The 15,526-nt window shown below is 41.1% G+C and overlaps 1 protein-coding gene across 1 annotated transcript; it reads left to right on the top strand.

Annotated features, from left to right (window-relative positions):
• The first annotated feature begins 13,568 nt into the window (after nucleotides 1-13,568).
• LOC138631395 (V-set and immunoglobulin domain-containing protein 10-like 2) lies at nucleotides 13,569-15,276 on the top strand. The gene is made up of 2 exons (XM_069716307.1): nucleotides 13,569-13,643; nucleotides 14,032-15,276. The coding sequence occupies exons 1-2, from the start codon at nucleotides 13,598-13,600 to the stop codon at nucleotides 14,391-14,393; spliced, it is 408 nt and encodes a 135-aa protein (XP_069572408.1). The 5' UTR covers nucleotides 13,569-13,597; the 3' UTR covers nucleotides 14,394-15,276.
• Nucleotides 15,277-15,526: the final 250 nt, after the last annotated feature.

Below are 15,526 nucleotides of genomic sequence, written 5' to 3'. Positions count from 1 at the left end.
TCATTATATTCAGATGATAGTGATGTCAGCGCTCGGAAATTACATTTCGCTTTGCAGACCTAAAATGCACCCTGCCTCCCCTTTAACTTGGAGAATCAGTCAACCAATCAATCCCATTTTTTTTAATTTTTTTTAATTTTTTTATTTCTATTTATCAAGTCATCATTTCCATCCCAGATCGCGTTTCTAATTGACACAATCTTGCAGTAAACGAATGATTTCAATCAATCATCGACAGTAGAAGCGCATGAGAACTGGGCTCGGGCACTTTATGCTGAAGGGGAACCATTACAAAGTTCCTCAGTGAGGATCCAGTTGTTGCACTCTTTAAACCTGCTTTTGTTTTTAAGATGAATGCTCCCTCTAGTGGTGTGGGTAGCAGAAATAAGCCTCGGTGACATCCCCTCAAGTGAAGGCATTTATTATTGCCTTATAGGTATTTTAAAATGAACAAAGACTCTGCGTGAAGTTTTGCCTTGGAAAGCCAGATATGGCACAATACTGTCAATTCCTGGTGTGAGGAGAAAGCCCTCGCAACACCTCGGAGCAGCGGAAGACATTTACGGGACACCTCCCCGGTGCTGGCTGCTGCTAAAACCACTCAAAGTAACTGCCGCTATCAGAAAGAAAATACATGATTCATACTTAGCCTACATGTACCTGCAGGGATTGCCTCTCACCAGGTTGTTGGTTTCTTGGTCCACCGACTGTGTTTTTGAAGAAGAATGAAACTACCATGTTTTTTTTTTTTCTTCTTTTAATGGGACAACCGGTTGAATATTAAAGAAGGAAACATGCAATGTAATCCTTGAGGAAGACGTAGCAGTGATTTATTCTAGAGAGGAGAGCGATAAAACACAAACCTGCAGTGGATCAGGGTCAAGGCAGAGCTGTGAAAATAATCTCATACTAAAAAAATAAAAAAAAAACATGAGTTGCGGCGACTGCCTGACCAGCCGCCATTCTGCTTGACCTTCTTCTTCCAGACAAAATAAAGAGTGCTGGCATTTATGAGCTGAAGAAGCACCATCACACCTGTTGGCTGCAGACATTTTAAATCACTGCGGATGATTAAAAAGCTTGAGTTTTTTTTTTAATTATGACCATTTGGTAGAGATGTATGTGTACCTCCACATCATTCTGATATTCAGTACCAAATTGGAATAGAAATACGCCCAGAGACGAGGCAATATGTTTCTTCATCTTGTTCTCCTTGCTCTTTGTTCTTTTTAAGTGCTCCATGCTGCTGTGTAGACACAGTAATTGCCAAACAAGTGTATGTTTTTTGTTTTTTTTTAATCAAGGGAAAGAATACCCTGCTGCACATAGTTTTTGATTCAATATTTTTGAGCACCGGACATCAAGGTCTGCCCAACAGACCGGCCTGGAGGTATTTAAGAGTGACTAAAACAGCCTGCAGACAGAGAGTACTGCGTTCGGGTCCATTATTTCTTGCAGGTATGCAACAAGCGGAGAAATTAGCTCAATTAGGTGTCAAATGAAAAAAGGAATTTGGACAGAAAGAAAAAAAAATGAAACATTTGAGGAAGGTCAAGAGCGCATAAAGGAGCAGTGGGAAATGAGAGAACAGGAGAAAGTGGGGTGGGGGCAGAGAGAGTGAGACAGAGAGGATGGGAAAGTGAAACTATGTTGTCATGGAAACTGGCATGGATCTGAAGAGCAAAACAAGAATGTAAATTGGTTTACCCTTAGGGAATGTGATGGCGCTACAGAGAAAAATAAGCAGGCAAATGTATCTGAGGAGACCTTTCTGTAACATGATATATAAAAACAGGGATTTGAAACAAAAATAATCGTAACAATGAAGTCAATATGAATCTTTAACTGTAAAGGTTTGCCTCCAAACATCTAGTAGTTGGGACGCTCACTCTGCATCTCTTTAGGCTGAACACTCATAAATGACTAATTAAAAAAGGCAGGGAGGTGCGGAGGTCAGTCCGAGTGGGTGAATTACTCTTACGGATAAACAACTTGTGGCTCGACTCCCGCTGCGTGCCAGGAACGTTATTTTACTTGAGCAGGTTGACATTTATGATGATGGTGATTCACGTTTATCATTTGAGAACATTACAGACGGCAGGACTCATTCCTAAATGTCTGGTTTCTGTCTTCACAAAACACCTGTCAGCAGCTGCTCGTCTGTGCACACTCTTCGGTTTGAGACCTTAAAAGAAAAAGCTTTCCGTACCTCATTATTTCCCCTCTTACCTGCGTGGTTTTCCAACAACGCCACAGCCTTCGCCAGCTGACATAAAACTCTTATTTCAGTCGACTGCTGGGATCCCATCGTTAGTATCTGTCTTACAGTCAAGCTGATGTGAATGTTGCCAAGAAACTGATGGTTTCCGTGGTGACAAACACTACCCATGCCATTGTGTTTGATACAATGGAAAGTCAAGTCCCTCACCAACCATCTCAACCACCGCTTTCAGAGTGGAAAGGGAGTCCATCAGAAAGCAACACGTATTCAACAGAAAGAGCCCTTACGTGTGTGTGTGTGTGTGTGTGTGTGTGTGTGTGTGTGTGTGTGTGTGTGTGCGTATTTGTACAAGCACACACTGTATGAAAGTTGTTTCTCATATTCAAAAAAATGAAATCAAACTATTCTTTATGCCATAAATGTGTTTGTGCAAAAGGTGCATGTCGAAATAATACATTTTAATGCTGAACTTCACCCACAAATAAGGAGATTTTCTGTTGCACACAATGACTGTTATGTAACATGCAAGAAAGTAAGACAGCAAAAAAAATGGACAAAGCAGGTGCATGGCAACAAATTAAAGTTGAGCAGTCTTGACATCCATGCCCAGATGTTATTGTAATCCTAAATGTCTCAAACAGAAAAGGGTCAACTTGAGAATGCAGTGAAGCACGAAAAAAAGTGGCAATATGTAGCTGGCATTGACTAATAGCATTATTAACCTAATAATCAGCAGCCCTGCGCAGATTAATGTGTGTTCAGTCTTGCGGTCAGACAGTCTTGTGTGTATTTTATTGAAAGTGTAATTGTAATTGGGTTAAATTGGTGACATTGGTAGCTGGCGCAGCCACACATGCACAGTACAAGTATCTCAAATAGGTGGATTCCCAGATGGGCAAAGTCAGCAACACCCTGTTTTCATCGCACCCTTACTTACTTTAAAATCCTGCAGCTCTTTGGTGGAGGGCAGCCAGCAGAAACAGAAATGACCGGCTGCCCAGTAAAACCAAGCAATGATGGGCAAGTTTTTACTGACAGGAATTCAGACTGGAAATGGTGACATGTTGAGCTGTCTATTTTGGGACAGTAAGATCTTCCTGCACGTCAGACTGTTCTCGTCCTATCTGCAGTTTTGATATATATAATTGACTCTCCTGTGTGTACAAGATATTGATGATTACCGGGGGGAGACGAGCATCTGGGTTCCTGTGGAAGTCAATCTATTCTCCACAGTCTTGTTTGTGTTATGATCAAGGTTGTTGGCACACCTGAATACCCCTGTGGCCAATTCTCTGGAGTAGATGGCCAAGTTGTTTTGGATTCAGCCCAGGATGGTGATGAATTAAGGTAATGTTTAGTTGGGTAGTCCAAGTTCAGTGATTAGAACACTGAAAGCAGTGTTGATCTGAACAAGATAACAAAAAGATAAAAATGTTGTCTCCCCTAGTGGAAGAGGATTAATAAATGAATTGGAAAACAAAGAATATACCAAAATAAACCATACAAACATCAAGTTTCAATAAAGGTTATGGTCATCCTCATCAAAAAAATGAGAAGGATTTCCAATAGTTTATGAAATTTGTGGTTGGATCATTGAAAATCACAGTTGGTTGAATTAGTGAGGAAGGAAGAAAACCCTTCCTGGAGGGCCTGTATGCTCTCAAATATACTCAACGTTTATCCATAGTTCAGTAAATATACCGGTGTACTGTACTGTATACCATAGTGGCAAACAAGAGCCAACAGTAGATGGCAGTAGAGTTACTCTGAGGAATTTTAATCACTGACCATTCCCCTCCTTTGGTGGCACCATCCAGCATAAACACAGGTCGTGTGTCACTCCGAGAAGAAGATAAGTAATGGTGAATGTGTTTAAACTGTCACTTTAATGCCTCGATGGCACTGAATTATTATGTGCATACAATTTGTCTTGAGTTCGTGCAGCCGTGTTTCCTCTGTTGATAAACCTTAACATAAGTACACAAAGCATTAATTATGTAATGAATCAATAAAACAATGCCTTTGAAATAGTGGAAATCAACAAAGTCTAAAATCAACAAATAGTAGTTATTGAAAATTGCAAGGAGGATGGAAGAATGAATACCAATTATTAACATATTTTGAAAGAGAAAATAGGGTCAAAAAAGGAAATAATTGAAACATGAGAAGACATTAAATATCTGTTATCCAGAGCAGACAATTAAATAACTAATGAAAACTAACTGATGAATACATGTTATTCAATATTTATTGTTTGTAATCTGAGTAAAATGTGGTGCCTGTAAGAAGCCTACAAATCCATCACTGTACAATAATGTGTCACATCCGACCAGTTGCAACTGTGTGTATTTACATCTGTGGGGGTAATGAGCCACATGAGGTGAGGTCCTGCACTATTTGTCAATTGAAGCTTGACCCTAAAAAAAAGGTTATGGGTGCTGGAGGTGTTGCCGTGACCTTTTGTAAAGCTGTGAATGCCTGGCCATGCCCGCTCAGGCGTCAAAGTAACACGGCGAGCGCATACGTACATATGGCAGAGTCTGCTTTTGAAACAGTGCGAGCTCCAAACAATCTGGATCTTATTAAATCCTTTTGTCTTCCTCCCATTCTCCCCTCCTGGTTGGCCTGCCTGTTTTTACTTTGTGTTATTCATATTCAATTACGACCCTCCTCCACTCTCGTCTTAAGCATCCCACAATGCATTTCGCCAAGACTGCTTGGCAGATGTGTTCATGGGGCTGAACCAATTCTGGGTCTAGAAAAGTTGGAAAATGTTGGACACTGAACACAAAGTTGGAAAATAATCTTTGAAATTGAGTAATTTACTTGTTTGGTCTACACTATAAAAGTGCAAAGAGCTGTAAAAGAGACAACCAGTTTATTCTATTGATCCGAGCACAAATCTTTGCTCTAAGCCACATGACAGCAGCTGGCTGAGAGCGGCCTCATCTGGAACTACCATCAGTCGCTTGTTAAATGCAGTGTGCGAGTGGGGCGGGAACGTGGCAGCATGCGGTCTCAGCCAATCCATAATCAGACACTGGGAACAGTGCACATAAGCTGCAGGTCACACAGCAGTTTTTTTTAGTGCGTGTGTGTTTGTGTGTGGGTGTATGTGGGCTACATGCCTATGCTGGACCCAACCATGATACAGAATCTGTGCTCCCTCCTCTTTCTCTGAATCCTGTCTGTGTAATTGATCCCAGACTGGACATTTGAGTTGCCAGCAGCGATTCATATCATTTTTATCTTTTAGACAAGTCCTCTACTGCTTCCAGATGGGGAAAGCACTCCAGGGTTCAAGTTTGTTTTTGAAAAAAAGTGTAATGCTTTAATGTCTTTACCTTACAAAAACCAAGCAGCAAGTGGAGAAAGCGACATGAGCAAGATACAGCCTGTAACATAGATTGTGTAACCCTGCGAAACTTGTAGGCTGTACTGCAGCTCATTTGTTGTTTACCTCTGTTGTTGATTGTTTTTGTGGCCACTGTGTGTGTGAATGAAACATTTTACATTCATGAGAGAGTCTGTAGAAAAGTAGTTTGTGGAAAAGTGGGGTATGGCTCCATGTCAGATATTTGTTCTGATTTATTTTCATTCTTCATCGGAGACAAAAACTAAACAAATAAAAAATATGTTTGTGTGTCTGGAAATAGTTTTTCAGCCAGTGATAGAGTGTGCATGTCTACACTGTCATTTACTCCACCATACTAGATCACTTTAAACACTTCATACAGAAAATTCAACCCGGAGGTTAGCTCCCATGTAAAAAGCTCTTGAGACTGCCTCCATATAAGTAAATGGCAGAACCCAGGTAAGAATGAGCAAGTATACATTTAAGAAGCTTGTAAAGCAGCAGAAGGGACAAAAAGATGGGAAGAAGCGGTTTCTTGTGGGTGGTGGGTTTTACCGTTACATAGAAAACATCTGTACAGAATGTTACAAGAAACTGTCCAGTCAAGTCCAAGACTACAGCTGAATGTCAAGCTGGCAGGAAAGTTTGTTTTAAATTAAACACACTTTCTTTAATGTGTGCAAGATTTGCATAATAAAAAAAATGTGATCCAGTTTCAGAGGGATGAGGTAAACACTATTTAATGTTTAATCAAGTGGATCAAATTTAGGTTCAGAAGCACGAGAAAACCCTGAAAAACAAATAAACCAGCATCACAGCCTCTCTTTAAATTCATATGTTCGTTTTAGTGCATTGCATCAAGTCCAACATCCCTGTTGACTGTATCTTTACAAGTCAGCCACCTCCAACTCATCAAATCTTAAAAACATGATATGCATGCTTATTTGGTGCTCTCACAGATTCAACGTCACTAAATCTTGGATGATAAAGATAACAAAAAGATTTAATGGCAGTATTTTCATAGCAATGATGTCTGATGCATATTATGTGAGTGTGAAAAGTGATTGCTGGTTGCAGTGGCTCATACTAGAGTCAACAGACAGGTGGGGTGATAGACTAAAGACTGCTCATGAATTTCGATTTTTTTTTTTTTGAGACTATAAGCAAATGATGGAAACAGGTCACAGTAGGTTCAAGTTAATCATAAAGTACAGAATTATTTAGTGATTTCTATTTTAGTCATACATGGTCTAGGGATGGTAACGCCAGTTTTTTGGTCTGCACAACACTATGGTCTTCATATCAGCAACTTCATGTGTCGAGATAAAATGTTGTGTAGACTTTTAATGGACGCAAGAGGATTAATCCTTCAAATTTTGGAGATTCCCATTGAAATGTTCTTCTGACGCAATGTGCAGGTTCAGGTTCCTGGCTTTTAGCAATATCTCAACAATTTGATCAATCGCCATGATATCTGGCAAAGATATAAGGTTTCTAGACAACCAACTCTGATGACTTTAGTAGTCCCTTGATCAACTCTGTATTAATTCTTTATGTTTTAAACAAGTTCTTGCCTAAAGACACATTAACCCATTATTATGAATTTAAGTGCAATTGCCATGTATGATGATTGCATGATTCCATGTATAAAATCGGTGATTTTATGGAAATGTTTTTATACATTTCAAACCTGATTTTTTTTTTTTTTTTTAAGTAAACATCTGTAAGATAAGATATACATCTCCGAAACTAATTCTGTTTCGTGGGATCCCGACCAAGCCCAACAACCTCTAATGCAAGAGCTATCAGACTTCCTCTCCGACTGCGAGTTCTGCCAGTCTGGAATCAGTGAGCATCGTGCCAACCAGCATCCTGCACGTTCACACCCCCACTTTTACAGAAATTAGTGGTGTGCTCGTAAATTACACACACACAGGATTTTTTTTTTTTTTTTTTTTTTTCCTGGAAGACGAAAGAGTTAAACCATGTTTGACAACTCTGTTATACCAGTGGAAATGAAACAGTAATTTTAACTGTCATGTTTGAAGGCTTTTTTAAAGCTAATTTTTGGTTAACTGGAAACATCTCAACATTTGTCGACATGCCACAGCGCTGCTTCTGTTGAGACTGTGATAATTTACTGTTGTACAGCTGCCGATGAACTGAATAATAATACAAAGTGATCCCCAAATGTGGCAGTATGAACCGTTTGAACCGTAAAACAAGGGTCACAGTGACAACAAAATATGTCATCTGGCACTAAGGGAAAAAAATGAAGTTAGCATTCCCAAAGCAATTTAAATACCCGTGTTTCAGCCCATTTATGACATACTCCTGCTAATCCTTTTTGAAAGCATGCTGTATTTTTAGGTTTTTGAAAAATGTCCTGACCAACTTCCTGGTAAAAGTTCAGTCTCTTGAAGATTTGCAAAACCTGACAGGGAGGGAGGCCGCAAGAAAAAACAACAGTTCAAAAACCTGGCATCTGAACAAAAGCGACAGGCATAAAGGCAGCGCAGGAAAACAGGCAGACTTACAACGAGGAAACACTGGGGGAAACTGGCACAATGAGCACTACAGGTACAACAATGAACTGGCACAGAAGGTAAGAAACAGACTATATACACAAGAGGGCGGGAAGACAATAGGATGCAGGTGCACACAATCAGGACGCGGCAGCCAATCAACAGTCGGGAAGACACAAGGGCAGCAAGTCAAGACATCTGAAACATAAAACTGTAAGAGATAACTGAAAATGTGCAACAAAACAAAACCACGACCTGATGATGGGAGCAGGTTGTAACAAACAGTTGTTGTTTTTTTTGTACTTTTTACTGACCTCAATAACACAAGCCCCTTTGAGTACAACAATAGAGAACATATCCCAAGACTGTAAAGAAGAATATGTTTAAATGAATAACTGATCCTTAACTAAATCAGTTTTGTTGTCCCTTTTAACGATAAACACTTTTTGATTGTGGTGTAACATTTAAACTGAACTTGCTGCAGTCTCCGTCTCCCTCAGTGTGGCCCTGTAGGCTTTAGAAAACACATTATGTAAAACCACAAAGTGAAATACTCATGCTCACTCCTCACCCCTATGATACGACATTCTGACTAAATGAATTAAGCCAGTGAAAGCGCAGCCAAAAAAGGCTAAAGTGCTGGATTATTGCATGTTTCTCTTGTTCCCTGGCCTCAGCTGCCGTGGGAGACTGGAAAACAAAGAGGCCAATGACAGACCACCTGCTCAGAGAGGATTGTGGGTATGAGCTACTGTACACTAAACAGCTGAACAAGGAGCAGCGTGAGTGTCCCGCAGGGAGAAAGGCTGGTGGTGGAGGGAGGCTGATCCGGACGCGGTGCTCTTGTGCCAGTGGTTGAAGAGGTCATGACTGAATGTGACATATCTGCTCCTTGAATCCTGAAGCACAGGGGTCAAGGCTTTGCTCAGTACATAAATACTCCACGCTACATTTGCCTCCAAAGCCTTTGCACATGCTGTTTGCCGAAGGCCTCGATGGTGCTTAGACCAGAATCCCCATCGGGCTCTTTCCCGGTCCAGGACTTCACACACGGTCCCTGACATGGACCTGCTTTCGGCTTCACCAGAGCAGAGAGTGCCAGGCACTCTATAGTCCTCTGGCTTTCATACCCAACCTAGCATGTTGCAAGCTGCACATCAGAGCAGCACACTGTAAAAAATGACCGTCTGACTGAGGCTGAACAATGTATTCTTCTGTCAGTGGAGTGAAACTACTTCAGTTCGATCCAGTGTCGGTTCTCTTGTTACAGGACTGCGAGTGTAAACATCTTGAAACAAGACAGGATAAGCATATCTTTCCACTAATCTCAAGAGAATAACACTTGATTCATGTAAATTGTTTACATAAACTGATTTTAATTGGGAACAAGTTAAATAATCTAAACCCCAATGACATCTTTTTCTTATTTTGAGAAAAACAAAAAAGTAAACATTAAACTACAGAACATAATTTAAGTTTTGTGCTGTACAAATGCCAAATCTACACCAGCTTGGATATAAGAGGAAATTTATGAATGTTATTCAAAATCAGAACAAGTCCTCTTTGTCAATACAAAAAGCATATAACAAAGACAAGATTTCCATTTGGAAGATTGATTAAGAGATGAATTATTTCAGACATACAGAATGTGTGTCTCTATTTTGTAGTATTCACATAATTACTGCTGTTTGCCTGAAAGTGATGGTTAGATTTTTTTTGGGGGGAAAGACATTTTCCACTGTATGGTAAATATTTAGCTACAGACAGATTGGGAGAAGGATGAAACAAATCTCGGAAAAAAAATGTAAACATGAAAAAATAAATTAAAAAAACAACAACAAAAAATTAAAAAATGTGTTAGTGAGCAAGGTGGTATTGTCTTTTTTTTTTTTTTAATTTTAATTTTTTTTTAACCTTTGCACAGAGCCAAGCTAACTGTTTATTCTAAACTACACAGCTGCTAATTTAGCTGTAAATTTATCCAGCAAGCCAATTTCCCAAAATGTCCAACTTCTGTCCTGCTGTATGTACGTATGTATTGTGTGATCTACTTTTGATACTTGTTTCCAATGCAAATCACTGGATTGACTCTAGAAAGTCTAGAAAGATCTATTTTTTCAATTACCAACCTGGATCTGAATATTAGTGAGAAAACAAATGCACGCCTGCAGAACTGCAGAATCTAGCTGTAACCTGTGTTTTTTTTTCAAAACAATATTTTGTGCTTGTGTACTCCTGGGGCTCAGTGGAGGAGAGAGGCCCCTTCCTTCTGCCCTTGGTCCAAGGCCAGTCAGCTGTGGCTGTGCTCTGCTCAGTGATTCAGGTGGAGGCCCGACAGGGAGCCCTCTGCCGAGGCCAGCATGGTAAGGTCTGAGGCTGTGAGATGAGAAGTGAGCCATGAGGGGAAGGGAGGTCACGGGGTCGGCCTTCGTGTTTTACGAGCGCAAACCTCTGCACAGCTTTGCTTACCTCCAGTCTGACTGCCTGGCAGATAAATGATGATGGAGCAGAAATATACGGTGGGCTGGCTAATATATGTTAGCTTGTCGAGCAAGTGTAGTACGACAGCCTCGCTCCACAACCGTCAAGTGATAAAAAAAAATAAAAAAAGAAGGGAGGAGGAGGACACGTCACGCTAGCATGAGCTGTCTGAGGAACAGAGGACAGGTACACTTACAGATAAGAGGATGTCGACATCACAGGACCCTGGACAACTCTCATAAAAAAACAAAAACAAACACAGTGCTTGCACAGCACTTTTCTGTCAAAGAGGAAAATAAAATAAAATCAGAATCTCATTAGTTGGTAAGTGAAAACACACATCCTCACTGTAAGCCAGCACAGATTATTCTCCTCATCCAGAGATTGAATCATCTTCTGTTGAGCTTTAGTAACACATTCCAATACAGGTGGTCCTTTGAAACGGGAGGTTAGCTTTGCTTTCAACAATGCCAGTGGTAATGACTGATCTAATCATAGGGCACGCTCAAGGCACCCACCTGTTTTGCCAGCTTTGCTTTTAAATAAAGTGCAGCCAAGAGCTCACAGTCTAGGCGTGTGGCACATGTTGGGGCGGCAGTAATGTGTTACGCAGATTCCTATATAGTCTCAGCTATCTGGGTTTGATTCTCTTCTCTCATCTGCTGCCAAGAACAAAAAAAGTTGCTGGAGCTTGGCCTGGCCGGATCCGCTCGATGGGGCACTGCACCTGAAAGCTTTTACGGGTCTAAAAAGGGCCAGATAAGATGCAACTTTTCCTTTTTCGCTAACTCCCAACCAAGTCCAACTAACCCCCCCACCACCGACCACCATCCAAAACATTATGTTTTTCAAACGACTCACATTTTCCAGTCGCCTGGTCTTCTTCCTTCCCTTTATAAAAAAAAAAAAAAGTTGTGAGCAGCCAGGCAGCAAATCAGGCAGGCAGCCAGCAGATGTGGCAGGCCCTTGTGTGCAGGACTGCAGTGCTTAGAAAGGATGTGCTTCACCAGTAAAGAATTTGGTCAGCTCTTACTCCAACCAGTACTTACTGGTCCCATTAATGACAAATCACACTCCTACTCTCCTTTGTCATACTGGACATCATGTAGCAGCTGCAAAGCAGTTGTGTTAGAAGCTTTGCTGCATTGGCATGGCCTTGAATTTGTCATGTGCCCAATAATTTTTAAACTTATCTAAGGTCTGATTTACGGTGATTAGATTAACTAGAATCTATCACATTTGTAGGGCAAGATCAACACATTTATAATTCCCAGAGCTTTCAATCAAATCCCAGAGTCCTCTTTAATTACTGGAACTTTCTCAGGTGTCACCATGTGACCTTGGCCTCATTATAAGAGATGGCATTGGTCTTGAGAAACTCTCTCTAAATGTGACACCAAACATTTACTTGGACTTAAGGATGGACAGAATCGATATTGGTCGCCAAAGGTCCAAGGTCACTGTGACCTCACCAAAACCATTTGTGGCTTCAACTCCAGGATTCATTTCACACGACTCTCTAAGAGGCTAAAATGATGAAGTGGTGACATGTCATATCACAAAGGTCAAAGGTCACCGTCACAGTGACATTATAATATTGTTGTAAAAACACTTTTCTGGCCATTATTCAACATTATAAGTCAGGAACTTGACTGGGTGGCAGAGACGTACAGCCGCGAGGCAATAATTCTAGTGTTGGTGTTTCTTCTGCAGAAAAACAGAACATGATACACACTTTTTGGACTACCACATAAACCATCTGGATGCCTACATGTAGTGTTCACATAGACAAATCACATCAAGCCAGTCACAATCAGTAATCTTTATATCGATTGTAACCATGAATAAGTTCATCTTATTCTCTTGTGTCTCCTGTAAAATAGAAATTAGGCAACTGCACTAATTCATCTTTAAAGATATTACAACACTGCGGACACAAATCTTCAGCTCAGTCGTTTCTCATCGAAGATACTCGTTGGCATCAGAAACATCATTGTGCAATGTGTTTACATCTTTTATCTGCCAGTCCACTCTGCCCTCAGAAACCATGTTGTTTTATACTGCAAATGTCTTACATCTGTTTGTCTTCCAGCAGCTCTCTAAATATATAAGCCCCTACTAATTACAGCCTTCTCCTCTGTCTGGGTCTGCCTCCACTGGGAGCAGGTTTATGGACTGCATGCAGGGCAGCCATGCTGAGCTTCAGCCTCTTCGGTTGCAGCTAGCAGGGCCGAACACCAGCCAGGGGCTCAGTTTTTACTGGACGCTGCTATGTGGCATCACTAATGATGCTCACTGTTTGTCTCCTCCTAAATCTGGTCTAAACACAGACTTTTGTGTTACAACAGAGATCCTTGCATGAGTGTTCTACTTCAACAAGTATTCAAGCATTTGGGGACTAACACATGAATACGTGATTCATGTAAATCATGCATTTTTAAGCGTCTGGTGCACTGCTTCAATGAGTCTAAATTTGGAGATTACGCAATGCTGAGCCACGAGAAAACTAGTTAGAAGACTAGATGGCATGAATCAGAGGTGATTTTACTCTGGTTGCATGCCTCTTCGTAAATAATAACTCGTATGAGTTTGTACAGGAGCCTCCACGTCAATTTTCCAAACTTGCTGGGCCCTCGTTTTCATTTCACATTGAAAGTTATGGAATCTCTGAAAAGGCCATTATTCAATAATATATGAAGAGATGGCCTCATCCTGACACCCTACACGTTTCGCTATCAGGTCTATAGCCATTAACCCAGTCAGTGGAGAGCTGGAGAGACAGGCAAAATGGAGCGACAGTGGGGAGGTGGAAGCATTGATGAATAATTTAAAGTGGATCCAATGCAGTTTGAAAGAATTCTCCGTGTGAGTCGTGCAGCATCGCTCAGTCACTCTCAGTGTACGGCAGTGTGGACTGGAGAGGAGACACGCCATCATCACTGTGAAAGGCTTTAAATAGCTTTCTGACTTGAGATTTCCAGTCTGAGCTTTGTGGCACCGTTGTGGAGTCTGAAGATGATTCTCCACCTCTGCTTGCTCCTCTGCTGGCTTCCTCTACAAGGTAAAGGTTTATTCTACACCAGTTTAGTTTGACAAAGATGTTTCGTTGGAGACAAGTTGAGGCAGATAGACGTTCTCTTCATCACAAGCTGGTGTGGTTATTTTGTGAAAGTGCTGAACACAGCCAGACGGTGAGTCATAAAACTTGATCTATCAAATGGGCCAGAGGCAGATCAGCTACAAGTAGTTCATTATGTGTTGTTTATCTTCTAGAGCTGAAGCAATCTACTTTCAACAAAGTGTGAGGTCTTGAAAAAGGCTTCTGAAGACACTTACTAATAAATAAATATGTCTGTACTGAGACAGTTTTCATCCTGTTCACTAAACAACACGATAACTTTTCTTGCCACACAATTACAGTAACTGACCCTGGCTGTCTTGTGTTACAGGTCTGGAGATACTTGACCCCGAGGAGGTGGAATACATTCGTTCCCATGCTGCTGCGACTGTGGGAGGCTCAGTCACCTTGGACTGTGGCTCCATTATGCCCACCATCTTCATCTGGGGCTTCACCAAACCAGGAACTGATAATAACGTAGCTGTAGCACACAACTACGGACAGGGCCCAAAGCTTCAGTCTCAGTCCGACGGCCTCGGCCACATGCAGGTGCCTGTTAACACCTCGAATTTAGTCATAGAGGAGCTTCGGAAGGATGCAGCCGGGATGTACACCTGCCAGGCTTTGTACGATACAGACGAAGGAGCCAGGATAACATTTTACTTCACCCGACTGGATGTGGAGGACGACTGATGGTTACATCACTTCAAACATTTGCTCCATTACAGACTACTTTTTAGACTTAACTCATGACCACAGTGTGCAGATCTTCACACCATCTGCTTTGAAGTCGCTTCTTCCTAATTCTCTTAACTATTATCTGTAGTGGTGTGTAGCCATGTGGGTGGTCTTATTTACCTGAGCTGAGTTATCTGTGTCAATGAGAGGTGAAAAGAATTTCACAAACACAAAAGTAAATTTAAAGAGAAACTGTGGCAGTTTTACACACCAAAATCGGTGTGCGCATCATGGGAAGTCTACCCAACCTGTGAGAGCAGTTACACAATGTCTAGAGAGAATATGGACTTTTGTCGAGCAGTCGAACCTGAGTGATGTCATCAGAGGTTACGTTGGCTTGGGCCCGGAAGAAAGAAAGTTTTCAACAAAATTCTGTCTTGGTGTCAAGATGAAAAGATAAAAATCAGGATATTGTGAAATTCCTTTGTAAACTGCACGTGTCCTTTTAGAGAATATGGCGTTTTGGGACAAACAGTTATCAACTCATCTACTTTCCGATGAAGAAACGTGCTGTGGATTCTTCAGAGTAACTTCATGTACTGGAAATGCACAGCATTTTACAAAACAGTGAGAACACCGGAGTGGTCTGTAACACATACCGAAACACTTTGATCAGTGGAAGACTGCACTATTGTCTCCTGCCATCTTTGTAGCCATATAAACTTACGAAGCGTGACACCATGCAGACATGGGCTTGTGGTTTCCATTTCAAATACTTTCCCAGTCTTGTATCTCCTTCATTATTAAAACCATCTGGATTGTGGGTTCATTAGACGACCCTAATCTTTGTGTTTTTGTGTTTTTCATTGAAATATATTGGTCACTGCTGTTCCTGTTTGATTCCAATAACCCCCATGTTGTGTTGTTTTTCTTTCCTTGAGTGCATTACACCGTGCTCATTATTGAACTACTGTGTGTTGTCGCTTTCAGCAGACTAAGAGGCAGCAGCACGTCCAGGGCAGGCTGACACATCTCACCATTTTAAAGCACATCGCTTGGGACCACAAACTCTCTTTCCAGACTCATTTCTGGGGGACAAATATGCTCTTTTTGTACTGACAGACACCTTTACGTTTCTTAAATAATTA

Source organism: Brachyistius frenatus, unplaced genomic scaffold (assembly GCF_029030835.1).
Source record: "Brachyistius frenatus isolate BFR_SWC_R1_liver_20210118 unplaced genomic scaffold, ASM2903083v1 Contig_155, whole genome shotgun sequence".
In the NCBI taxonomy this organism is placed as follows: Eukaryota; Metazoa; Chordata; class Actinopteri; family Embiotocidae; genus Brachyistius; species Brachyistius frenatus.
The sequence above is the reverse complement of the archived record's forward strand: the minus strand, read 5'-3'. Positions and strand labels throughout refer to the sequence as shown.

Excerpts from the sequence above, each read along its gene's own strand:
- LOC138631395 (XM_069716307.1), top strand. The coding sequence starts at position 13,598 with ATGATTCTCCACCTCTGCTTGCTCCTCTGCTGGCTTCCTCTACAAG. Across the intron at positions 13,644-14,031 it reads CTGCTGGCTTCCTCTACAAG|GTCTGGAGATACTTGACCCC; the intron begins GTAAAGGTTTAT and ends CTTGTGTTACAG.